The 27,500-nt window shown below is 37.3% G+C and overlaps 2 protein-coding genes across 4 annotated transcripts in view; both read right to left on the bottom strand.

Annotated features, from left to right (window-relative positions):
* Window positions 1–5,016: 5,016 nt before the first annotated feature.
* LOC135211926 (uncharacterized) lies at window positions 5,017–16,428 on the bottom strand. 3 transcript variants are annotated; one of them, XM_064245163.1, is made up of 6 exons: window positions 16,273–16,428; window positions 9,052–9,294; window positions 8,110–8,243; window positions 7,451–7,511; window positions 6,467–6,523; window positions 5,017–5,895 (listed from the first exon to the last, which is right to left on the bottom strand). In XM_064245163.1, the coding sequence occupies exons 2-5, from the start codon at window positions 9,184–9,186 to the stop codon at window positions 6,473–6,475; spliced, it is 381 nt and encodes a 126-aa protein (XP_064101233.1). In that variant the 5' UTR covers window positions 9,187–9,294; window positions 16,273–16,428; the 3' UTR covers window positions 5,017–5,895; window positions 6,467–6,472. The 3 variants fall into 3 exon arrangements, with proteins under 3 accessions (XP_064101233.1, XP_064101235.1, XP_064101234.1); XM_064245165.1 differs by lacking the exon at window positions 16,273–16,428 and adding an exon at window positions 13,449–13,594; XM_064245164.1 differs by lacking the exon at window positions 16,273–16,428 and adding an exon at window positions 13,480–13,592.
* Window positions 16,429–18,529: 2,101 nt separating this feature from the next.
* Window positions 18,530–27,500, bottom strand: part of LOC135211843 (spidroin-2-like) — a 10,602-nt gene continuing 1,631 nt past the window's right edge. Inside the window, exons 2-7 of the mRNA XM_064245052.1 lie at window positions 24,300–24,432; window positions 23,440–23,576; window positions 22,590–22,767; window positions 21,771–21,878; window positions 20,849–21,080; window positions 18,530–20,817 (exon numbers count right to left, since the gene is read on the bottom strand). Coding sequence (XP_064101122.1) covers window positions 18,530–20,817; window positions 20,849–21,080; window positions 21,771–21,878; window positions 22,590–22,767; window positions 23,440–23,576; window positions 24,300–24,425 — 3,069 coding nt within the window. The 5' untranslated portion in view covers window positions 24,426–24,432. The remainder of the gene's footprint in view (window positions 20,818–20,848; window positions 21,081–21,770; window positions 21,879–22,589; window positions 22,768–23,439; window positions 23,577–24,299; window positions 24,433–27,500) is intronic.

Raw genomic sequence — 27,500 nt, forward strand, 5'->3', positions numbered from 1 at the left:
CTCCGTTTCTCACCAACAACAAGTCGCGACTGATGCCCATCTCGGGTGTCAGGACGCGTTATAATGTACTTTTTCGGAGGGTGGCTTGCATTGATGGTAGCTGGCCTGCGTGGCCTGCTGTGATGATCTACCCTAGTTTTGTAAGTAAAAAATTTCTAAGGCGTTTTGGTGAGATTTCCACTGCCGTGGCCACCCTTTTCAGTACCCTCTGTTTAAATCTTAAAATTTTGGCCTTAACCCTCTTAAGCCGGAGCCCTAAAATCAAAACGTCTCCCGTATGCCGGGCCTGGTTTGGAGTGAGCGCGAAGTGGAAAAAAAAAATAATTTTTTCAAAAAATTACAGCGCGCGTACTTTTGAAGATTAAGAGTTCATTTTGGCTCCTTTTTTTTGTCATTGCCTGAAGTTTAGAATGCAACCATCAGAAATGAAAAATAATATCATTATCATATGTAAATAATGCGATATATGGTAGCGAAAAAAAAAAATTCATACATAATTGTATTCAAATCACGCTGTGCAGAAAACGGTCAAAGCTAACAGTTACTTTTTTTTTTATTTTTTTGCGTTGTATTGTACACTAAATTGCGATCATTTTGATATATAATACATTGTAAAACAATAAAAGTAACACCGGAAAAATATTATCACAAAATGATGTACGAATTCGTAACGCGCGGACGCAAAAAAATATTTTTTTCAAAAATTCACCGTAATTCTAAATAATGTTCTAGAGACTTCCAATTTGTTTCAAAATTAAGACAAATGATTGAATATTACGATACTGTAGAGTTTTAGATTAGAATTGCAGATTTCGACCATTTCGGACGAGTTAAATTTGACCGAATGTCGAAATTTTAATATATATTTTTTTCATATGCACATATTTCGAAGATGGAAAAGCTACAAACCTTCAATTATATTGTATTCTTCATGAATTTGCGCACATTTTTGATATATGAAAACTCTATAAAAAGGCTAATATGAAAAAGGAGCAAATATTAGGATAATGCCATGTACGTATTTTCGGAGACTTGCGGCCGCGAATCGGCGCGCGGAGTGAAGGTAAATATATTTTTCAAAAATTCACCATAATCACAATATTGTTTTAGAGACTTCAAATTTGTTTCAAAATGAAGAAACATGACGGAATATTACTAGGCCGTAGAGTTTTTAGCTTACAATTGCGTTTTTCAACTATTTCGGTAGAGTCAAATTTGACCGAACGTGGTTTTTTTTCTATTTATCGTGATTTATATGCAAATATTTCGAAAAAAGAGAAAAGCTACAACTTCAATCATTTTTAGTTGTATTCTACATGAAATTGCGCACATTTTCATATATAAAACTTTATGAAACAGCTAATTTTAAATGGTGCAAACATTTCGACAATCGCACAAAAAATTCTGATTTTTTCGGAAGAGTTTTACCGCGCGAACGTAATTTTTTTTTTTTTCATAAATTCACCATAAATCAAAATATTGTGCTAGAGACTTCCAAGTCGTTGCAAAATGAAGGTAAATGATTGAATATTACTAGAATATAAGAGTTTTAGCTTACAATTGCGTTTTCGACCATTTCGGTAGAGTCAAAGCTGACCGAAAGTTGAAATTTTTGCACTTAACGTTATTTATATAGAAAATATTTCAAAACTGATAAAAGCTACAACCATGGGTTGTCTTTTGTTGTATTGTGCATGAAATTGCGCACATTTCCATATATAAAACTTTATGTAACGACAAATTTAAAGGGTGCAAACATTAGGACAATCGCACGAAAAAATTTATCGGAAGAGTTATATCGCACGAACGTAAGGAAAAAAGTTTTTTCATAAATTCACCATAAATCGAAATATTGTGCTAGAGACGTCCAATTTGTTGCAAAATGAAGGAAAATGATTGAATATTACTATAATATAAGAAATTTTAGCTTACAATTGCGTTTCTCGACCATTTCTGTAGAGTCAAAGTTGACCGAAGGTTGAAATTTTGCACTTATCGTTATTTATATGAAAAATATTTCAAAATTGATAAAGCTACAATCATGAGTATTTTTTTAGTTGTATTGTGCATGAAATTGCGCACATTTTCATATATAATACTTCATGTAAAGGATAATTTAAAATGGTGCAATAATTATGTCAAAGTGACGAAATAATTCCGAGATGTGGTCACTGATACTTTTTAGTGCGATAAGAAAGAAATTCGCGCTTGCGCGCCTGCGTAGCGATTGTAAACAAAAACAACGCCTTGATCCGTGAAACTCCCAGCATCCCCCAAGGCGCGTGATACAAAAGTTTTCGGCTGGTAGGCTATAAGTATTTTTCCGCGAATTTTTAAAAAAACTTTTTTGAGCCGACGTATGATACGTCCAATCGGCATACGGGAGACATTTGACTCGACGTTTAATACGTCCAATCGGCGTAAGAGGGTTAATTTCTAACTTTAGGAGAAAATACTTACTTCGAAAGGAGAGTAGAGGTCTTTAGCTCCGTTTCTCACCAACAAGAAGTCCGACTGATGCCCATCTCCGGTGTCAGGACGCGTTATAATGTACTTTTCCGGAGGGTGGCAAGCGTTGATTGTAGGTGGCCTGTTTGGCCTGCCGTGGTGTTTTACCCTAACGCGTCCTGACACCGGAGTAGAGGTCTTTAGCTCCGTTTCTCACCAACAAGAAGTCGCGACTGATGCCCATCTCCGATATCAGGACGCGTTATAAATGTACTTTTTTTGGGGTTGTTCACGCTGATCGTACATGGTCCACCCCTGTACCACGTGGTTTTTAACCCTATGTTATTTGTATGGCAGGAAGTCTGAAATTGACGCATGCGCAATTCACTGCCGTACCAATATCTACCGCGATCAGGATACAGCTGCCGTACCAATATCCTGTGCCTTAAAAGTATTTTTTCAGGAAGGTGGCCGTGCTACGGGCTAGATGGTCGCCAGGTGGCCATTCAATCATTTACCATGTAGGATTACGCTAAACTTACTAACCTAGTGAACAACAGACTGACCTGACATTGTTAAGAGGGGGGGGGGGGGGGGGGGTGTGGGGGATTCCCCTTCAGGATAAACAGCTGAGTGGCGGACATAGCAGCCACCTCTCCTGGAACGTGGCCCATTCCCAAAAAAGCACTTGAATTATGCCATTATTTCATAATTAAGGAGAAAAAACTAACTTCGAGGTCACGTTAACTGATGCTCATGGCGGCGAATCCAAGTAGCCTAACTGTTTCGGGAAGGTTGCCACAATCTGAGAAGTCTCTTACCCTAATGGCTTGCAGTCAGGCCCCCGGCGCCTACTTCTCATGGGATGACATACACGACGTACCCATAGTCCAATACCCAAAACATATACTAGTTACCTAAATGTATTGGGACGTACTAAGCCCTACCACATGGTTACTAGCCTACCCAGTGACAAAACCTATGGTCAAATGACTCTCAACCTGTGCTGATTTTATATTTTTAATAGGGTCTATAATAACTGATGGCATATACCTTGAATTATAAATAACTTTCTTCAAGTTTTTAAATAGCTTTCAAGTTTTTATGTTAATTTTATATTGGTTGACTTGTAACAGCGGCCATTTTCAGGCCTAGTACTACAATACCTACCGGCTTCTTTCCACAAAAGCGACTTTATCTTACCTTATTTCTCCTTCTAAATTGTTATTAAAACTTATTTCGCCTTCCACTGATTAAAAGATACTTCAAGTTGAATTTGGATCGCAAATTGCACTAATTAACGCTGTGATTAACGTTAAATTTAACGTTAAATGACGGCAACACGGAGTCGGAGGGTGACTGTAACGTTTGGTAAGTCTGGCCATAGGCTATGTCAAATGGGTTCTTCTTCTTCCATCTCCAGAGTCACAATTCATTTTACTTTATGTTTTTGGTGAAATGCAGCACTTAATTCATCTTCTATACTTTATAATTATTAAAAAAGGTAATTGGGTAATTAATGTACTTATTTGAAGGAAAATGGTTGAATTAATGTGCTTATTTAGGTCAAATTTGAAGAAAGCAGTTGCTAATTTCTCGAATTATGAGAGAGCTTCAGCAGAAAATAATCAAGACTCGATTTCTTTGTTACGTTATTTACAAGTGAAATAACATATTTAATTCTTTTTCTCCTGTATGTTTCAGTTCATGAAAAGGTCAATGTAGAATTAATGTACAAATTTGAAGGAACACGTAGAAATTACTCTATTTATTTAGGCCAAATTTGGAGGAAACAATTTCCATAATTTCGAAAGATGAACGATTTTAAGAACATGGCAAAAAACTTTAATGTTTTCTACGTTATTTACAGGTGATATTTAGCACTTAATTCATCTTCTGTATGTTTTTGTTCGTAAAAGGTCTAATGAGAAATGAATGTACTTATTTAGGCCAAATTTAAATTAAGAAAGCAATGACCATAATCTTGAAATATGATAGATTTCAAGAGCATGAAAAAAATGAGGGAACTGTTTTCATAAACAGAGAAATAAGCGTAAAAATTCAAGAGGATCTTGGCTACTGTATGCCTACATTTATTTATCTAAAGATATATGCACCTTCTTCATAGTTGCTTATACTGTAAGTTCACTTTCTGCTAGTTAGTGGGGATGTAAACATTTTAGGAAAATATAAATGAAAGCACCGTAGTTTTGAACAGCTTTGTCAAGCTTTGTATTTGAGAAAATAAAATAGGCCTATTTTTTGGTGTAGACCTACAAAATACTCTGGATTCTTAAACAGACAGTTATAATCACAGACGTGACTTCTTTGATTATTATGTGCATTACTTTTGAGTCTGAAAACTCTACAAACATTTTCATGTGAAACCATCAAACCTTAGGCCTAATGTCTTTTTATGGTAGAATGTTTTGTCAGTTCAAATGAGATTTTAATGTGTAAATTATTCCACTGAGGGCTGTTCGTGTGTGTGTGTGTGTATGAGAGAGAGAGAGAGAGAGAGAGAGAGAGAGAGAGAGAGAGAGAGAGAGAGAGAACGAGAGAAGAGAGAGAGAGAGAGAGAGAGAGAGAGAGAGAGAGAGAGAGAGTTCTAAGTAGCAGAGACGGGAGAGGAGATCAATTGCAACGCTACCGTCTTTTTTGTTACAAAATTATGAATATCTTGAACTATTGTTTTGTCACATAAAAAAGGATAAAGCTAACAATGTTTGCATCTGCTGAGAATATAAATATTGTAGCACGACTAACAGAAGCATTGTTACTGTAATTGAAATGAGCGCATGATGAAGAAACTGCTATAAAACTGCAAGGCTACATAACACAAGCTTTACGTATTGCTAAGCATCTGAATGAGTGCACGATGCATATATTGTTGTGGAATATTATGGTGTCATCTGGATTTAAAATACTGTTTTTACAAGTTTCAAATATGTAATTGGTGTTGTGTTATGTCACAGTAATTATGAACTGGCAATGTTAGTTTATAATGAATCTCCTAAAACAGATTTGGTTCAGTCTTCATAACATGGCGATCAACTCTTCTTTCTCATATGTTGTTTAGAGCTTCGTAACCCGAGGCCTATGTTGCTTAAGGTTTTATTATGTCTGTAGTTTCTGTGACTGGAGATTCTTGATTATTTCGTCCTTTTTTGTGCGTTTTCAAGACTCCTTTGGTTGCTTTCTTGTTCCATGTTTTTCCTGACTTAGAATTAGGCCTATGTGGTGCTCAGGACGTCGTTTCTATGGCTGTATATTCGTGATTCTTTCGTGTCCTTTTTTCGTGTTTTCTTGAGTCCTCGGGATTATTTTTTTTTCCTGTTCCATGTTTTTCCTGACTTGGAATTAGGCCTATGTGCTGCTCAGGATTTCTTTAGACTGTCTTTAGGTGCTGATGGTAGACTTATGCCTGTATTTAATATGCCCTCCATGCTGTAAAGGGGGAAATTAAATTAGCTTATTAGTATTTTATCTTTTCATTTGAGCAACAATGTTGTAAAATTTAGGTTTAAAAAAAAAGGAGTTAATTTTATCAGAGTAACAAAGGATGTTGAAAAAAAACGACAAGAAACTTGAAAAAAAAAAACTTCACAAGTATGACACTACTCAGTCTTTGGTTAGTGTTTTGTCTTACTTTTGTGTGTTTTGTGTGTGTGTGTGTGTGTGTGTGTGTATGTGTAAGTATGGGAGAGTGTCTGTGTGTGTTTGTAGCAGAAATATCAGGAGAAAAACAAGCTACTGAAGGCAGTACAGTTTATGAGTGTGTATGTGCGTGTTTGCAGAAAAGCTCTGCTTAGGCCTATGTCAGTGTCTTGTCTCACTTTTGTGAGCGTGTGTGTGTATGTGTACGTGTTTGTGTGCGCGTTTGTAGCAGAAATATAAAGGAAGATAAATAAGCTAATGATGGCAGTCCAGAGACCTGAAAAAAATTAGAAGGAGATTTACAATTACACAAACTTGATTGTAACAAGACTAGACCTACTTAGATTAATGCTACCCTTACCTCTCCTCATATGGCGGCTCGAGTTTCCTCCAAGTAGTTGTGTGGCCTCCCAGTCCTCTGTATTGAAGTTGACGAGGTCGATTCAGGGTGAAAAATGGAGAATATGCATTGATTATTGTGAATTAATAATATACTGTTATGATTTGGTTTCATTCACTACAATAAAACACAGATTTGTGAAAAGAATTCTGTATAACGTATGTAAGTATACTGTACAAGACAAGATTCTATAAGTATACTGTATAAGACAGGCAAGATTTTAGTAGGCATACTGTACAAGACAAGATTCTGATTAGTATAATGTAAAGTAAAAGACAATTTTCTATTAAGTATACTGTACAAGACAAGATTCCATTAAGTATAATGTAAAAAATAGACAAGCTTCTAGTAAGTATACTGTACAAGACAAGATTCTAGTAAATATTCTGTAAAAAACATACAAGATTCTAGTGAGCATACTTTACAAGACTAGATTCTATTAAGCATAATGCACTTCTAGTAAGTATACTGTAAAAACAGACAAGATTCCCTTGAATATACTCTACAGGACAAGATTCTAGTAAGTATATTGTAAAATAGACAAGCTTCTAGTGAGTATACTGTACACAAGGTTTAGTAAGTATACTGTAAAAAGCAGACAAGATTCTGTAAGTATACTGTACGAGACAAGCAAGATTCTATAAGTATACTGTGCAAGACAGACAAGATTCTAATAAGTATACTGTACAAGACAGACAAGATTCTATAAGTATACTGTACCAGACAGGCAAGATTCTATAAGTATACTGTATAGGACAGATAAGATTTTATAACGTACACTGTGCAAGACAAGCAAGATTCTATAAGTATACTGCGCAAGACAGACAAGGTTCTAATAAGTACACTCTACAAGACAGACAAGATTCTAAAAAGTATACTGTACAATATAGACGCGATTCTAGTTAGAATTATCAAGACTCAATAAACTTTCTATTTTTGTATTACCTTTCTCTCCCAGCTCTGCATATCCTGCCACACCTCAGTGTTTTGTATTTTGAAGAGTAATCTGTAAATTAAAAAAAGGGGGAAAGTCATACTTTAGCTTTCTTTCTTTGTTAAGAAAATGAAAAATACTTTAGGTTGAAAGTAAAGTAATGTTTTAGTTTTCTTTTACTAGGAAATCAACTAAAAATGGAGGAATTGAACCTGAAACTGGTTTGGATAAAATTTTCTTTTTCAGGAGACTATGATATAAACCTGTTTGAGTTGCGTGTGCATACGAGCTTGCTTGCGTGCAAAAAGTAGGTGCGTTCCTATGTTATTACTCCTTCCCGCTTGCTTGCTCCTTGCATGCACGCTTCGGGCAATGCCAGGGAGAGTTTTATTTCATTTTTAGTTTTTTTTTTATTACTGAAGAGGTTTGCCTTTTAGGCCTATACATCGTTTTTTAAAGATTTCTACTTCTTAGAAATAGAGAAGAAAAGAAGAAGAAGAAAAAGAAGAAGAAGACCGTAGAAGTAGGTCTAGAGGCTAAATCAGACATGATAAAGGAACAGAACAAGATGAAACGAAAGATAGACGAAGGGAAAACGAAACAGCAGCAGCAGAAGAAGAAGAAGAAGTAGAAGTAGAGGAGGAGGAAGAGGAGGAGGAATTTTGGTCACCTGGAGAGCTGGTCATCTTCTTCCCCAGATTCCAGCATGATGCTTCCATAGTCATTAGAGCGGTTGAGCGTCTCGTCCACGCGAGCGATGGACTGCTGGAGTTCCAGCGCTTCTGCGCTGATTTTGGGCTTCAGCTGAATAAATAAACAAGACGGAGGGATTTCAGTGACTGAAATGAATGGAATTGAAGAGGGTTTTGATAGCATATATGACAAAAATTGAGAATTCTACTTAGTTTTAAGTGAGAATACAAATGTGTGAGACATAGGCCTAATGCGTAGGACCAGCGATATATTCCTGATTAAATAAAATAGACGGAGGGATTTCAATGACTGAAATAAATAGATATGAAGAGGATTTTGATAATACATAAATAAGAAAATTTCAAAATTCTACTTAGTTTTAAGTCAGAATACAAATATATGAGCGTTTAGGCCTAAGAAGTGCTGGTTTTGAATTTAAGCTGATTAATAAAAAAGATGGAGGGAGTTCAATGACTGTAGTAACCGTTTTTGAAAATAATTTTGTTAGTAAATATAAGAAAAATTGAAAATGATGTTTAGAGTCAAGTAAAAGTAGAAACGTATGAGAGTCTAGGCCTTGAACATAAATTTATTCAGCATTTCCTTATAGGTCTAGCGAGCAGGAGTTTTACGTCTTGATGTCAGTGTTAACAAAAGTTACTTAAAACTGAGAATCTGTCTGTATCTACTTAAATAAGTAAGAGAAAACCTTTTTCGTTTACTTATACATCGATTTTTCATCAGCATTTCCTTATAGCTCTAACGCGCAGGAGATTTATACACCGATTCAAACTTGACGTCTTGATGTCACTGCTGACAAAAGTTACTTAAAATTCAAAATCTATCCTCAACTACTTAAATAAGTAAGAGAAAACATTTTCCGTTTACTTAAATATAGATTTGTCGACCTTTTTCTTACCCAGGGTGACGTCAGATGATAATGTGGTAAAGAGTAGAGAGCTGGGAAGGAGGAAACCAGAATACAACCTTGAATCAAGACCAGAATCAGGCGCTTCCAAGATGACAAAGGTTTGCCTTGGGTGGAGAAAGACATTTTGTGCTCTTTTCTCTTTCTTTCTCTCTCTCTCTCTCTTTCTGCCTCGATGGAGAGGTGACACAGCGTTATCTCATGCAGTTATTCTCACTGCATGTTACCTCAACTCTGTAAAGGGAAAAATATTGCATCAGTAAACAGGTCCTTCTCTCTCTCTCTCTCTCGATGGACAGATAATGCAGTGAATATAGACATTTACAGATGAGAACATAATGTTGTTAATCACGTTAAATGCATAAATGGTAATGTTATTAACATCATCATTATCTCTGTTACAAAAATGATAATATCAACATTGATATATATGCCTATTATAACAGTAATCCAATCAATGGGATATGGGCCCTGTTTCCCTTCCATGCTGTCTTAAAATAATAATCAAATAATCTAATCATAAATTAAATAATAATTAAATAATAATAATAATAATAAGAATAATAATAATAATAATTGGAGGATTAACAATGGAATAAATAAAAACATAAATTATAACAAGATAAATTACATACATACATACATACACACACACACACACACACATATATATATATATATATATATATATATATATATATATATATATATATATATATATATAATAAAGGATTTTGGGTGAGAGAGAGAGAGAGAGAGAGAGAGAGAGGAGAGAGAGAGAAAGAGAGAGAGAGAGAGAGAGAGAGAGAGAAGGGAAACTTGTTTTTTTTTTACCTTTGTCACCAGTTTACAGAAATAGCACGATGCTTTGTAACTGTCAATATTATTATCGTAATTATTAGTGTTATATATAATAATTAACACCCAGTTTTTCTCTCTCTCTCTATCTCTCAATCTAGACTAGGAAATGTATTTCTTGAGTTAGGATTTTTTTGAATAGATAAAAAAAAAAATTAAAAAATACAATCATTGTGTTTAAAAGGACAACAGAACCCAGGCTTTAACTCTCTCCCATTCTAGACTGGAAAAATTATTTCCAGATCTCGAAATTTTTGAGTACAAAAAAAATGAAAAGATAAAAAGAATAAAATCTAAAATAGCAAAATAAAAAAATCAGTTATTGTGTTTAAAAGAACGACAACAAAACCCAATCTTTCTCTCTCTCTCTCTCTCTTATTATAGACTGGAAAAATTATTTCCAGATCTAGAAATTTTTTAGAAGAAAAATAAAAGTAAAACGATAAAAAAATATAAAATAAAAAACAATACAAAAAGATCAATAAATATGTTTAAACGAAGGACAACAAAACCCAGTATCTCTCTCTCTCTCTCATTCTAGATTGGAAAAATGATTTCCAGATATAGAAATATTTGAGAAGATAAATAAAGTAAAAAAAAAAATAGAAAAAATAAATTATTGTGTTTAAAAGGACAACAAAAACCCAGTCTCTCTCTCTTCTCTCTCTCCCAGTTTCCCCTTCTCATCCCAGACCTGCTTAAGGGTGGCAACTTTCACAATTACCCCCCAACCCCCTCCCCCTCCCCCCTGTGTCAAGGCTTACGACACCTGTTTACTTCAGGTCATGAGTACACGAAGGCGGGTGGATACATTTTTGTGTTTGAGATGGAAATTCAATAATAAATTGAATAAATGAGGTAAAAACTGAATAAACTGGGAAAGGATATCTATATATTATATATATATATATATATATATATATATATATATATATATATATATATATATATATATATACAGTACAAAGACGTCTTTTTACAGATTTGAAAGTCTTGGCAGCGTCACCAAAAAAAAAAAAAAAAAACAATACCTCCAGAGAGAGAGAGACAGACCGAGAGGACGAGAGAGAGAGAGAGAGAAAATATACTTTCACATCGTGAAAAGTATATATCATCTTTATTTTAACAATGATCCCTACATGTTTAACATTCGTGAGTTAATATAATTACTATAAAAAGATAAATTGGCCCCTGCTCGTGAGAATGCGTGAGGTCACGCATGCGTGCATTTTCGTGCGCGTTCGTCACGTGTTTGTGAAAGCGCTTGCTTGTATGTGATTTGATTTTATTTCACGATATGATAGCTAGAGAGGTTGGACAGTCAAGAATGTGCATGAGATCTTTTTGTGATGAGTTGTGGATAAACAGATATTATTATTATTATTATTATTATTATTATTATTATTATTATTATTATTATTATTCATAGAATTAAGTCCCTATTCGAGCTTCGAAAGAATATTACTGTTTTTTATCTATTAGAAAAAAAGACAAATTCATAAATTAATAATTAAATAGATAAAATACAAATCAATAATTAAATATAAGGTGAATTGTCTTAAGTGGTAATACATTGCATCTGCCCTTAAACTGTGTCAATTCACGTTTACGGTTTTATCAATGAATTCATTCATGTTCTGACTGTCTATACCTTGTAGTCCATTCACCCGTAAGATAAGATCTTAAGCCATAACAAGAGACTTTCTTTAATCCTGTGAGAGAAATCCGTTACCAGCATCCGGTGTTCGGGAGATAACGCATCTCACTCTTTGTTTCCCAAACTGACACGGAAATGAATCATGGTGATCTGCTTAAAAAAAAAAAATTAAGTTAAAGGAGGTCTCTTGGTCATACATTTTGGAAACAATACTAGATTCCATCTTGCAGAACAGCAGGGGACACGTAAGGTAGGTTATCATTCATCTTGGAGACCTTTCATAAAATGATATCTATCGCTTATGCAGGTTCTCGCCGGTTCGTGTAAAATGATTTTTTTCATTAATTTTTAGGTCTTCTGTAAATTTAGCATCAAAGCACTGCATTCACAAAGGTAGGTTTAGTTCACAGGTCCAACTATACATTTCTGCTTTTGTCTTCAATAAGTTTTATGTGCTTGCAGGGTCTTGCAAATCCTCCGCTGCCTTTTTTACTAACAAGTACCTAACTGCGCACTCGACTCTTGTCTCTTCAGTATTTTTAACACTACTCTCGTCTCTTGAACTTACTATACAGTCTGTTGTGGTATTTTCTGCTCAAATTAGCCCCTCAATCTTCTGTTTTCTAATAATTTACTTACACTTTTATCAATTTTATTTATTTATTAATGTATCCATTTTAATTTAATAATAAACAATCTTTTCTTTCTGTATTTCCTGTTATCTTCTGTTACTTCTTGCAATTGAACACTAATATTCTTTGGAAACTTGAATTTTTTCCAAGTCAGTGGCCCCTTCTGTGGGTTTCTTCCATATGAATAGGGGTTCCTGTTATGAATAATAATGATAATAATGATCTTCTGCTCACATTCATATACATCACTTTACTCTCTCGAAAATGTTGTTTATGCACTACACCAAAAACTACACAGTTTCTCTCTCAGCCGTGACAGATGACCACCGCTGATGAATCTACGTATACATATCCAATCTTTTTATCAATTCCTTATCGTACACCATCCGAGATTGAAGTGGGTCGAGCTGATTAGGATTTCGTAAGATCGATTCTGTTCGATCTTGACCTCAGTCTCAATCAGTTAACCGTTTCCAAAGTGTAGTCGTTTGGTTCATAATGTGTAAAAAAAAGTTTAAACAAGTTCGCGTAATTGGATGTCACTTTCCTGTGAGCTGCAATCTTGTACTGTAGCAGTAGTAGTAGTAGTAGTAGTAGCAGTATTAGTCTGGAGAGGATTGGCCCTTTATAACGGCTAATTTCAAAGGTGGTCAATAATCAGATATTCCTCTTGTGTTTTTTAGCGTTCTCGAGTCCAACCTGATACTTCTACATAGATTTTAACTCTATCTTGCTATGAAAAAATGTTTTTTGCTGACGATTCTTCATAATAAGTACCTTAAATTTAATAATTAGACACTAAAACTGCACTAGAACAACATTATCACACGCCCTCTTGAATTTCCAATTCTACATGTTTAAGTTTCACAGTTTTCTTCATTAATATTTTTGTAACTGGCTTATACACCGTCACGAAATTCACAGGCGTTTTGCTTAAGTCACTGTTGCATCGTCTGCAGTGCCAAACGAACACAAACAAGGTCACAAACAGGCACAAACCACCTAAGCACGCAAACACACAGCATACTAGCTCTCCATCTGCTCACGTTTAAATCTTGCCGTTTCGTCATCAATATCTACTTAATTAGCCCAATAACCTTCACGAAATCCACAGGTGTTTTGCGTCAGACACCGCAACATCATCTGCAGTGCCAAAAGAACATAAACAACCTCACAAACAGGCACAAACAACCTAAACACTGACGCTTCATAGACAAGAGGTCACTGAACCGAACCAATACCTTATCACAGATGCAGCCAACTTCCGAGTACCTGTTCTAAGATCGTTAGCGGCGCTGGTCGGACCCGCTGGTTTCAGCGCTAGACCCACTTCGGTCTCCGGGCCTGGCCTCTGCTTCAGAGGCATCTGATGGAACAGCTTTCAGTTAGGCGGGGAAGGCACGTTCGGAGATGCTCACGTACGTACACACGCACACATAGTACACGCGCACGAGCGCTGGAAGGAACACGCATACACGTCTTGTTCTGAAGTAGACATAAAAAAAAAAAATCTTTTTTTACGCGGGTGACCCTTTGTGGCTGGGGGGTGGGCCTACTGTCTCCTACAGGGAATATTTGTAGAATACGCACATACATACGCACATACAAATACATACACACATACATACATTCAAGCACAAACGCTCACACATACATACCTACACATGTTCTCAAGCACGAATTTTCACAAATTTTCACAAAGATGACCCTTTCTGTTAATGGTTGCCTCAGTATCTCCTACACAAGTTGTGTGTGTATGTGCGTGTGTGTATGTACGTAAATATCTTTAGAGATATGCACATACATACACACATACATTCGAGCACAAACGCTCACACATACACGTTTTCTTAAGCACGAATTTTCACAATTTTCTGCACAAGTTGTGTGTGTGTATGTCCGTTACTTCTTTCCCCGTGTATGAATACAGCTAATATACCTCAATACATCTCTCCGAGCCCAGGTCAACATACCCTTGACCCATTTCTGGAGGTCAGGACGCTCGGAGGGGATTCAGAAGAGAAATTAAAGATTATGGTAGTAATTCTTACTGGAGGGTTTCGCCTTTCTCCTGCTAACCTAGAACCTGAGTTCATCCGGAACTGGATTACATATATAAAACTCCCCACTTCATGGATGATCCAGTCCATGATATTTCCAGGAGAGAGAGAGAGAGAGAGAGAGAGAGAGAGAGAGAGAGAGAGAGAGAGAGAGAGAGAGAGAGAGAGAGAGAGAGAGAGAGAGAGAGAGTTGCTTTGGCTCAAGGCCTAAGGCTTCTCTTCAAGGTAATAATTTTATCCAGGGCAATCCAGGATTTCTCTCTCGTTCTTCAAAATTGAATTCTTGGAATCTTTCACGTCTTCGATACAATACATTGTAAAATAGATGTAAAAGCACAATATTATGAAATAAATATAAAATACTCATAGCAGTTTTGTTAGATAAATCGGACATATAGGAAATATGAATCTGAAATTGTAAAGTGATTCTTAATAAAGGAATGAGAAAAAAAAAGTCTTGAAATCAAACAAACTGATAGAAATAATTGTGCTGAAAGTAGCGGAGAACTGTCAAATAATTTGCTTAAATGCGCAATAACGTACTAGGAGTCAGATACTCATATGCACAAAAATCATCAAGTAAATAATTATTATTTCCTTTTGTTTTTTTGGGTAGAATCATTCGCCTTTGTAGGTCGGGCCAATACCTTGCAATTCTCAATACAGGTTTGCGTGCGACGAGAAAAACCAGTTCTCTCTCTGTCTTTCTCTCTAAAAAAAAAATTAAAGTGTAAATTCTTCATGCAAGCCGTTACTCAGAGAGAGAGAGAGAGAAAGATTCTTGTGCTCCATAGATGTCATAGTTAACAATACAGATATTCTGTTGTTCAAATTATGATTATAGCTCACTGATATTGACAGACTACAACGAGGAGAGAGAGAGAGAGAGAGAGAGAGAGAGAGAGAGAGAGAGAGAGAGAGAGTTCCAGGTTCTCTCTGTATCTGCCTATACCTTATTTACGTAGTTTCCTGACTGATAATCTTGAAATATAACTGGACAATGAACTTATACGCTGAGAGAGAGAGAGAGAGAGAGAGAGAGAGAGAGAGAGAGAGAGAGAGAGAGAGAGAGATTTTATTCTGTTTGAAGTTACTGATGTCTTAAAGAGTGATCTGGTCAAAATAAGCGTGTTTTTATGGTTTTGGGGTAAATGCCCAAGTTTGTTTAAACTTTTTTAGTTTAATATATATATATATATATATATATATATATATATATATATATATATATATATATATACATACACATGCGTCAAGTGTATTTGCACGTGTTTATTGCTAACACATACACAAAAACACGCACAAACCCAGTAAGTTACATCATAGCCAGATAGAGGAACCTCAGCTACCGATTAGCTGTAAGCCGTGACGTCATCAGACGCCTTCAAGCCACCCCCGTCGACAGCTTAAGAAGAAACGACGAATACGAGGACAATTTCAACCTGGATTTTTCATCTTCAAATTACTAACTGCGCGAATAATTGGACTCGGAAATAAGCACCCTCTCTCTCTCTCTTTCTCTGTTTCAATTGTCCTACATTCGAAAAATTAAACTTCGATTGGTAAAATTCTTGTCAGTTATTGTGCGAAAAGTTGGATTTGAGATTAACCTCTCTCTCTCTCTCTCTTAATTATCTTATACTCATCAATCCAAAAACAAAATTATGGAGTTTTATTAATTATTTTGATATATATATATATATATATATATATATATATATATATATATATATATATATATTTGAGTTTGGTTAAATTTTGTATGTTACGTGTAAACGTGACTCAAGCTCTCGCTCTCTCTCAGAGTTTCACTGATATTCCGTTGAAATCTAAATCAGATTGGTTAATCTAACAACTTCGTTAAATTTAAACTAATTTGTTAATTTAACATAAAAATTAGACTGTTACAAATCAAAGGTGTAATTTTCGTTATTTAACAAAACCAGTAAAATTGATAGTTTGATAAATGCCATTATTACCTAAGTCGTTCTACTTATCAACTCACCTTCAATCCATCTCCCCTTTAGGGGGTTACTGAGCGACAGTTAAAATAACCAAGAATATATTCTAGTCTTAGCGAAACGAGTAAAGAATAGTTGAGAGCTCCCAAGCTAACAGATTACTCCTACGGCCTCCAACCGCGTACTGAAAACGTGGTGAAACCGACCCCTCTATTTATGGGTCTGCCTCGCCAATGTGTCCGAAGCGCGAATATTTATTCCATCTAAAAGAGAAGGGGAGGGGGCGGGTGTGGATGAAACTCGCACTGAAAGCCTTAGCAAATTCGTTCCTCTGTTTATATAAGTTTTTCAAGTTTCTGAAACGCGAATATTTGTTCCATCTAAAAAAATAAAAAAGTTGAACGTCTTTCTGTTTATATCTATATAAGAGTTTTGAGTGTCCGAACGCGAATATTTATTCCCTTTAAAAATAACGTGAGAATAAAAGGTACTTTCTTGATTTAGACTACTAGAACCAGCGAGATGATATAATATAATAATAATAGTAATAAAAAGGGGCTCTCAGAAGCACAAGTGACCTCTTTACCCCGACAGGTTTAAGAAGTCGTTTACCTGATTATCCAACTTGTTTTCTTTTACAAGCCAGTAAAACTGGGTATACGCTTATTTGGTCTTTAGTATGAGTATATCGCCAAAACTGACCAGTTTTGCAAACAACAGTGGCATGCCAGTCAGCTGTCAGTGATTAGCTGTTATCTCCGTTTTCTATATCATCTCATGTTTTCTCACGTTTTCTTTAACTTAGCCTTGACGTCATAAGATTTTGTAAGACTTAGGAAAGGGTTTGTTTTTAGAGTTAAATATCCTTTTAACAACTGTCTAATTACCATATATTGCAACAATAATGTTTAACAATTACTTCGATACGTAATTACTGACGCAGGCACTTTCCTATTATATTTTGTAACTTCTTTCAAATGAACTTTTTAATGTTCTTTGGAAGCTTGAATTTCTTCAAGGCAATGTCCCATGTAGGCTTATTCCATTTGAATGGGGGTGTGGGGATTAGCTTCTCAATAACATTAATAATAGCTGTAGATAAAAAAATCTAATGGAGTCTTTTCTTATGATAGTATCATATCAGTAGGTGGAACGTATGCTTGCACAGAGTTTCTGAAGACAATGTTTTTATTTATTTATATCAAACACTGAAGGATTATGACTGACTGTTCTGGCAGATTCTGATCTGATTTAGTAAGGCAATATCTTTGTTTACTAATCTTCTTCTTTTTCTTTAGCTTTTCAGTTTGGTAGCGAGTCATTATGCTTTCTTTGGAAGGGCTCACCTCTTCCTTTCAGAAGATTGGAACTTTCTCCTGGGTCAAGTCTAAAAGGGCATGTTTTCTTTTGTATAGTTCGGTAAACTACAAGAATGTCTGAGTGAACATTTAGAAAGCACAATATATTTTCACCTGTCTATACCAGTTTATCTATAAAATTATTGTCCTTGTCAATGATACAAATTCAGATAATTAATTTTTGTAATCAAGACAGTAGGTCCAAACATTAATTATGGTTCCTTCTGCCAAAATTCTAACATCTAGCAAAACAGAATATAACAATTATTATTAGTCATTTTAACAATAATAAATTAAAACAGGTATACAAAGACAGTTTTATGACAATGATATAGCAACCAGTGGTCCACATCAACTCATAAATAGTTACAGGGTCCTTCTGCAGTAATAATGCATTGCTACAATAACTCTTGCAGATCTACGACTGTGAGCTGGACCATAGCTGCTATAGGTTACATACAGTTATTCCTTACAGCAATATGTTAAGATACAGATCATAGCTATCTAAAATGGAACAACTGTAAGTTACTTATGGGGTACATACACTTCATTCCTACAGGAATCTGCCAAGACACAATGAGCAGAAATATAACATCAATTTAGAAATTGATCCTACAGTTATACAGTATTCTGCTGCTATGTTACAGGTACATGGGCTGTAATGATAAAAGTTTTAAGGTTTGACTGTAGATAAATGTCTCAGATGGGTTTAAATTATCTCACCTGAAGTCATAATATGAGTGGTTGTACCTTCCCTGATACCTGGGGGGGAAAGTGGTACTTGTGTTAGTGCTAATTTGAATGAAGGTTTCTGGTAGGAGTTGTCGTGGTTGTAAGATACCACGTGTCATTTGTGGTATTGTGTTTGCGTTGTGGTGTCATTTGGTGGTGGTACCAGGTGTCATTTGCTCACTGTATTGTGGTGTTCTGACTTCTGGTGGCTTTAAAATCGTAGTGTGGTGCTTTCTTCTGTGGTACCATCTGGTCCCGTGGCATTTTGGGTTGTTGTGTCTTCTGTTACTGCGGTGTTTTGAGTTGTTGTGTCGCTTGAAACCGCATCTTTCAGAATTGGGTTGGCTGCGGCACCTGGAGCCACATCATTTTGAGTTGCGTTGGCTGTGGTACCTGGAGCCACATCATTTTGAGTTGCGTTGGCTGTGGCACCTGGAGCCACATCATTTTGAGTTGCGTTGGCTGTGGCACCTGGAGCCACATCATTTTGAGTTGCATTGGCTGTGGCACCTGAAACTACAGTGTTTTGAGTTGCCGTGACTGTGGCACCTGGGACTACAGTGTTCTGAGTTCCTGTGGCACCTGAAAAATACATTGGTTTTGGGAAATTTTTGCCCTGTTGGGACTGTAGCGCCTGGAAATACAGTGTTTTGAGTTTCTGTAGCGCCTGAGACTCCTCCCCCCCTCCCCCCCCCCCAGTGTTTTGATTTGCTGTGACTGTGGCGCCTGGAACTACAGTGTTTTGAGTTCCTGTAGCGCCTGAGACTACAGTGTTTTGATTTGCTGTGACTGTGGCACCTGGAACTACAGTGTTCTGAGTGAAATTGGCTGTGGCACCTGGAACTGCAGTGTTTTGAGTTGTCGTAACTGTGGCGCCTGGAACTACGGTGTTCTGAACTGCTCTGGCACTTGGAGGTGCTGTGTTCTGAGGTGCAGTGGCTGAGGCCCCTGGAACTGCAGTGTCTTGTGTTGCTGTGACTGTGGCACCTGGCACCTCAGTGTTTTGAGTTGCTGTGGCACCTGGAACTCCCGTGTTTTGAGTTGCTACAACTGTGGCACCTGGAACTACAGTGTTCTGATTTGCACTGGAACCTGGAACTCCCGTGTTCTGAGTTGCTGCGACTGTGGCACCTGGAACTACAGTGTTCTGAGCTGCTGTGGCACCGGGTGCTCCACTGTTCTGAGTTGCATTGGCTGCGGCACCTGGAACTACAATGTTTTGAGATACTGTAACTGAGGCACCTGGAACTGCAGTGTTCTGGATTGAGGTGGAACCTGGAACTGCAGCACTTTGAGTTGGCTCACTTGGGATACTCTTACCTGGATCACCTTCTGCTGGGACACTCTGACCTGGAATACTTTCAGCTGGGATGTTCTGACCTGGAACACTTTCAGCTGGGATGCTCTGACCTGGAACAACTTGACCTGGGAAATTCAGAGCTTGAACACCTTGACCTGGGGGACTCTGACCTGGAACCCCTTGACCTGGAACACCATGACCTGGGGCACTCTGACCAGGAGCCCCTTGACCTGGGACAGTCTGACCTGGAACACCATGACCTGGGACAGTCTGACCTGGAACTCCTTGACCTGGGACAGTCTGACCTGGAACTCCATGACCTGGGACAGTCTGACCTGGAACTCCTTGACCTGGGACAGTCTGACCTGGAACTATTTGACCTGGGATAGTCTGACCTGGAAGACCTTGACCTGGGACAGTCTGACCTGGAAGACCTTGACCTGGGAAAGTCTGACCTGGAGCACCTTGAACTGGGACAATCTGACCTGGAGCACCTTGACCTGGGACAATCTGACCTGGAACTATTTGACCTGGGACAATCTGACCTGGAACTATTTGACCAGGAACAATGTGACCTGGAGCACCTTGACCTGGGACAGTCTGTCCTGGAACACCTTGACCTGGGACAGTCTGACCTGAAACATCTTGACCTGGGACAATCTGACCTGGAACTATTTGACCTGGGACAGTCTGACCTGGAACTATTTGACCAGGGACAGTCTGATCTGGAGCACCTTGACCTGGGACAGTCTGACCTGGAACACCATGACCTGGGACAGTCTGACCTGGAACACCTTGACCTGGAACAGTCTGACCTGGAACACCTTGACCTGGGACAGTCTGACCTGGAGCACCTTGATCTGGGACAATCTGACCTGGAACTATTTGACCAGGAACAATGTGACCTGGAGCACCTTGACCTGGGACAGTCTGACCTGAAACACCTTGACCTGGGACAATCTGACCTGGAACTATTTGACCTGGGACAGTCTGACCTGAAACTATTTGACCTGGGACAGTCTGACCTGGAACTATTTGACCAGGGACAGTCTGACCTGGAGCTCCATGACCTGGGACAGTCTGACCTGGAACACCTTGACCTGGGAAACTCTGACCTGGTACAATCTGGCCTGGAGCACCTTGACCTGGAACAGTCTGACCTGGAGCACCTTGACCTGGGACAGTCTGACCTGGAGCACCTTGACCTGGGTACAATCTGGCCTGGAACACCTTGACCTGGGACAGTCTGACCAGGAACTATCTGAGCTGGAACGCTGGGGCTTGCTGTGGTGCTACTGTCTGAATCCTTATCCTTATCCTTATCTTTGTCCTTATCTTTATCTTTATCCTTATCCTCTTCACAGCTGTCCTTCTTCTTCTTCTCCTTACTGCCATCCTTCCTGCTGTGTCTGGAGTCATCTTTGTCCTCGTCACTGACTTTGCATTTGTCTTCGTCCCTCGTCTGCAGAGTGGAACCACAATGTAATTAGGGGTCAGCAATGTACAAGTTTTTCCACATTTTATTGTGTTTACTGAACACTCAAGATACCTAACTGACAGAAAAATCTATTATTTTACTTATGTTCCTGTAAGTACTGAGTTTACTGAAAACTCAAGGCACCTACCTCATAGAGAAATCTATTAGTTTACTTATGTTTCTGTAAGTATTGAGTTTACTTAACACTCAGACACCTAAGTGACAGAAAAATCTATTAGTTTACTAATGTTTCTGTAAGTATTGTGTTTACTGAACACTCTGGACATCTAACTGACAGAATAATGTATTAGTATGCTAATATACGAATCCTCTAGTCATGCTCCTGATTAAAGTATCACTTATTTGAAGTAAATATAAACTTATACGTCATGGGAAATTAATATGGCATTCTGCCATTTCAAACATACGACAGCAGAGGCTTTTGCCATCCTTGCTAGTTGGCCGGGATGTCTTCTAACATTCATTAGACCTATCTGAGCCCTCTGTTAATTTTACTGGCTTAAATATCACTTATCTTGACCGAACACAAGCATTAGACTCATGCACAAACTTATACAGCTACAGTCAACTGTATCTACAGCAGGGGGACCCTGAAATACAGTAAGTTAGAAGAAAAACCTGAGAATTAAAAAGTGTCTTGTGAATTAGGCCTACCTCCCTGTTGTTCTTAGCCTCTCTTTCCTGTCTGCCCTGTCCGTCTTCTTCTTCTTCATCATCAACTTCTCCGTCGTTCTCTCCGCTTCTGTTGGTATTTTCGTCCACCTGCAAACCAAAACCAACTCTCTTTAGCCTTTTTATTTGGTTGTGAGGTCTTTTGCTAAGACAATTTTCTTAAAATAGAAGCCTTTGTTGGTTTGGTGTGAGCTTTGAGTCTAGAGAATGGGCTGGTTTGGTCTGGTTACTTGCTTGGAAAAGGGTGTATACGTAATACAACTGTCATGTGTAGGTCTATATGTGCATGTGGTGTTTATATACATGTGTTTGTGTATAGGGCATTATCACTAACACATTAACACAACATTACCAACTTGAAGGGGAAAGGTAAAATTAAACCATTGGTCTGGTCACATGAAGGAAAATGGGTGTATATATGTATACAGCTGTCATTTGTAGGTCTAGGTGTGTACGTGGTGTTTATACTCATGTGTTTGTGTATAGGCATCATTCATTGACACATTATAACACATAAACGTTACCAACTCGAGGAAAAAGGTTTAATTAAACCATTGGTCTAGTTACAGGAAAATGGGTGTCTGCATACAGGTGTCATGTGTAGATCTACAGATGTATTCAGTGTTTGTGTACAGGGAAAAATCATCAATACATTATAACAGAAACTTTACACTCTAGAAGAAGGAGGTTAAATTAAACCGGGCATTTAGACCTGCAATGAAACCTTTCGTCCATTTAAACCGGCTAAAAATTCAGAGCCTGTCAAACTTAACTCCATTCTACAATCCTAGACCTACTCACCTTATCGCTCTCTGCCTTCCTTCTCGTCCTCCTCCGCTGGGAATTTCCTAACCCCTCGAAGGATCCTGTGAAAGATTCTTCTTCTCCTAAATAACTATTATCCTTAGCCAATTGTCCTTCATTGGTCTGTGATTGGCTGCTTGCCTCTCTGGTCGGTTCTTGCACGGCGAAGAGCAACCTGGTGGTAGAGATGGTTAGACCTATAGGTGCCTTCTGCGATTTATTAAAAAATGGCTGATTTGGTTTATGAAGTTCGGGCATTAAGCCAAGCACTGGGGTACTTTCAGCCATTTAGGGCACTAGACAGTCAAGGGAAGGTTCTGGAGTGGTTGGTTAGCAAGACTGAAGAGCGGAAGTGGGATTGGGGGTTAAGTAAAAGTCTTGAACCAACTAGGCTCAACTGTGGACCTAGGACGCCGTTAACAAGTCTTTAGTCATGTCTACAGTGTCCCATGTAAGGTTTACAGACGGCCACACTCCTATACATGGTAAAATGACTTGCCTCATTCATAAAATCCCATGCCATCAACTGTGAACCAAACGACTGGACTGGTGGTTAAGTAGAAAGGCTTAAAACAAATTAGGCTCAGCTACAGGCCTAAGGGACGCCGCAAACAAGCCTTCAGTAAACCCTACAATGCTCTACGTGACCTTCAAACAGGGTTTAAATGGCTGATTCATTCACGATATCCCAATCACTCACTGTAAATCAACATTTGGATCTGCTCGCTTGATTAAAAGGCGTCAGAATTCTGAGCACAAGACAAACCTTTGTTTATTCACGTGTGATTCTTGTAATACCTGTCAATCACCTGGTATTTTGATTGAGTCTTCAGTGACCTCGTCTTACCTGGAGAACGGGTCTTCCTCTTCTCCTGATTCAAGCATGACAACGGCGTAGTCGTTTGAACGAAAGAGTCCCCTGTCTATTTGGGCGACAGATTGCTTGATGGGGTCGTCGTGAGCCCAATTTGGGGCAGGGAATGCCTGAAATAGAGGTCAGGGATTGATAAAATATGGATTTAGAAGATAATAAGTGAAAATAGATGTTAGTGAATGATAAAATATGGATTGAGAAGAGAATAACTATAGATAATTCAGAAATGGAGCAATGGCGGTGACAGAATGGTACTATTGAATGACGATTTGTGTATAGGCTTAAAATGGAAATCAGTGAATAATAAAATGAAATTTAGAGGAGAATAAATAAAGATAATAAAGTAATGGAGAATTGGCGGCTTGAAAAATGGTAGTATTAGATGATGACTTGTCTATTATAGGCTTAATTTCGATTTTGACTCTGTCTAGTGATTCAGCAAGATAAAATTAGGCCTAATTTTGGTTTGGACTTGTTAGATGCTTCAGTAGAAAAAATTTAGGCCTACTGCACAAAAGGGAGGAAAGGAAATGATAAAGTAATGATTTAGAGGAGATTATAATAAAGATAATTGAGGAATGAAGTAAAGGCAGCTTAAAAAATGTTACTAATGGATGGTAACTTGCCTGTTATAGGCCTAAATTTGGTTTTGAAATGAATAAAGTAGAGTTAGGCCAGTTGTATATAATCTCAGTATCTAATTTTTATGGAACATATATAATTAGAAATCCATGCTTTAATATTAGTCATGCCCATTTAAAATCCTAATGCTTAACAATGATTAAGTCTATCATGAACCACTAAAGTATAAAGCTCCTCCAAAATCCACTCACCCTGACGTAGTTCAAATGGTAACCAACCGGAAGTTCAGCCTTAGAGTTTAGAGTCATCCAAGGGGCGGAGTTGGCCCCTGTCCAAAATACCCACAGGGCCCAGATTGACCTGTAGAAGACCTTCATTGCTGACCTGTAAATGAAAAGTCAGGATTAGTGAGGCTTCCCACCAGTTTAAAATTTGGTTAGGCCTATAATGCGCTTCAGAGGTGCAATATAGCTGTATAATGAAAGAAATGTGACAGTAAAGGGGCAGAAGTAAATAAATTAATATGAAAAAAGTGCAAATTAATTAAATAACAAAACTTGCTAAAATTGAGACAGAAAAAGGTCATTTACAAGCAACAGGTTTAGGTCTATACTCTTTTTTTTTTTCTTTTTTTTCATCTGTTCATCCGTCTGTGGTGTTTGTGCATGGTAACACTGCGTCCCGGGCTTTAAATAATATCCTATTTCGAATATTAGCGGTGTAATTCGCATACAGTAAATTACTAAAACACTTTTCAGTTGTAAATGTAGACTCAGATATTCTTTTATTTACCTAACACTTACACATAGCGTAACTATTCAAAGCCCGGGACGCAGTGTTACCATGCGAAAACACCACAGGCGGATGGACAGATGGAAAAAAACAGTATAATTTGGTACAAATTGTAAAAGTGACTTACAGGCATAGGCCTAGTTCGAGGCACATTTGTCAGTTAAACAAAATGTTATATGTAAAGAAACTTGCCAAATTTACAATAGATAAAGCAATTTACATATGAAAGACAGAGGCCTAGATTGGTTCAAATTGTAAAACTTACTTACATGTGTAGGCTTAGTCCGGTAGAAACCGCTAATTATATAAGTGGTTGACACTACATAAGTCTATAAGATAAAAATAAATGTTTTTTTTTTACCATACAAACACACAGACAAAAGCACACACTCACGAAAAGTGTCAGCCTTACATCTATGAATACCAGCTAACCATCTGTGCTGTCATGCTTAGAGAAGTACCGGCTTATATAGGCGTATATATATATATATATATATATAATATCATATATATATATAATAATATATATATATATTTTATATCTATATATATATATATATATATACTATATATATTATATATATATTATATATATATATATTATATAATATATGATCAAACATTATTGTTATTATTATTAAAACTTGTTCTCACAGTTGTAAACATATACCTATATTGTATTAAGATACAGGAAGAATATCACAATAATGCTTTCATTTAAGCTTACAGATATAATTACAAATTAAATTACAGAATTACAGGTTTAAATAATTCTTTTGAAGTCAATTCTACAGTCACAAGAGCAACATTCTGGAGACACGCAACTTGTACTTACAGATTTAAACATAAGCCCTGTATACTGTTATTGAAATAAAGTACAATATTATCTTAATGATTCTTTCTCGAAGGTACGGATCAAATGACAAGATCATAAGCCCAAACTTTCTCTCTGTAAAGTCAATCTTGCAGTCCTAAAAAGAAACGAACAACAACAAACGACCACAAACAGCAGGAAAATCAACAACGCCACCGCCAAAACACAAGTACCATGTGAAGCAAGGTTGCGTTGTTTTGACATTGAAATGACGCGAGAAGGACAGACATAAGTTCGTCTCCTTCTGCTTCTTCTGATTCCATTTCCTTCTTCTTCTATTTCTTTGTCTTTTTGTTGGGCTCAGAGAATCCCTATAGGCTACGTCTGACCGCCATAATTATCATTCTTTGTAAACGTACTACGTAGTTATTACAGATTATTTCTTTCGCACAGTCATTCTTGTGTGTGTGTAATGCTGCACAAACGCACACGCGCGCGCACATGCGTAGGGACATCAAACACACACGTATACATATACACAGACATACACAAACAAACAGGTTTCTAGGAGCTCTGAATCTATGATTTCATGCATTCCTCAAACTTGTTAAGGAGAAGCGTGGTTTGTGTCTCTCTCTCTCTACTATACTCTTTTTTTTTTTTTTTTTTTTTTCCATCTGTCCATCCGCCTGTGGTGTTTTTGAATGGTAACACTGCGTCCCGGGCTTTAAATAGTTACGGTATGTGTAAGTTTTAGGTAAATAAAAGGATATCTGGGTACATTTGCAACTGAAAAGTGTTTTAATAATTTACTGTATGCAAATTACACCGTTAATGTTCGAAATAGGATATTATTATTGTTGTTGAATGTAAGCTGAATGTAACTATAAACCCCGGGACGCAGTGTTACCATACGCAAACACCACAGGCGGATGGACAAATGGAAAAAAACCGAGTATAGTTACAGAACTATCTATTTTGAAACTCTCTTTCTCTCCAGTATATCGAGTTGTGGTATTGAAGCAATAGGCCTATTTGATTCGCAAGGTAGACTATTGTATATAAAAACAACTGCAACATCGAGTTTTGGTACGATACGATAGGCCTAGCTAAAATCACTGAAAATCACTGAGACTTACAGTTGCATAGGACCTCTGTAAGAGAGTTACAGTTATACAGAATCTCTGTGCCTGCATGTGCTTGTCTCCGTGCTTGCTTGGCTGCCCAGTTTGACCGGTTGCCAAATGCACACCGGAAGAGAGTGGCGTCTTGACCTTCTGTCTGGTGAACTTGATTTGATGGCGTTCCTTTGATCTTATAAAGTTTTCTTTTTTTCTTTTTTCAGCTCGCTGAATGAATAATGCAACTCAAGAGGGTTTTCCAGCTCGCTGAATGAATAATAATGCAACTTACAACTCGTACTATCTGCACTAAGTTGTCCTAAAAAATGGTTCAAATTTTAGCTCTGGATTTTTGCCAAATCAAAGGTCATATTTTAACCTTAACTTCTTTGTCATGGAATGGGAATATTCCAAGATATTTATACATCAATAGATTATTTTACCCTACTCAAATCCTCGTATTTGGAATGGGGATAGCCCTTGTAACCCTTTTGTTCATGGAATAGGAATATTCCAAGATATTTATTATATTCTAACATATTGTCTTGGCCTATTCACATCCCTGTATTTGGAATGGGAATCGATCTTGAAATCTCTATGGTCATGGAACTGGAATATTCCAAGATATTAGAATATATTCTAAGAGATCATCTTGACCTATTTAAATCCTTGCTTTTAGAATGGGAATTGCCACTTGAATCCTTGCATTTGGAATGGGAATTGAC

This window comes from Macrobrachium nipponense, chromosome 40 (genome assembly GCF_015104395.2).
Source record: "Macrobrachium nipponense isolate FS-2020 chromosome 40, ASM1510439v2, whole genome shotgun sequence".
NCBI classification, from domain to species: domain Eukaryota; kingdom Metazoa; phylum Arthropoda; class Malacostraca; order Decapoda; family Palaemonidae; genus Macrobrachium; species Macrobrachium nipponense.

Bases quoted from the DNA above. Each gene is read 5' to 3' on its own strand.
- LOC135211926 (XM_064245163.1), bottom strand. From the start codon at position 9,186: ATGTCTTTCTCCACCCAAGGCAAACCTTTGTCATCTTGGAAGCGCCTG. The intron at 7,512-8,109 runs GTGACCAAAATT...TTTAATTTACAG, and splicing joins GAAGATGACCAGCTCTCCAG to ATTACTCTTCAAAATACAAA. The intron at 6,524-7,450 runs GTAATACAAAAA...ACTTCAATACAG, and splicing joins TGCAGAGCTGGGAGAGAAAG to AGGACTGGGAGGCCACACAA.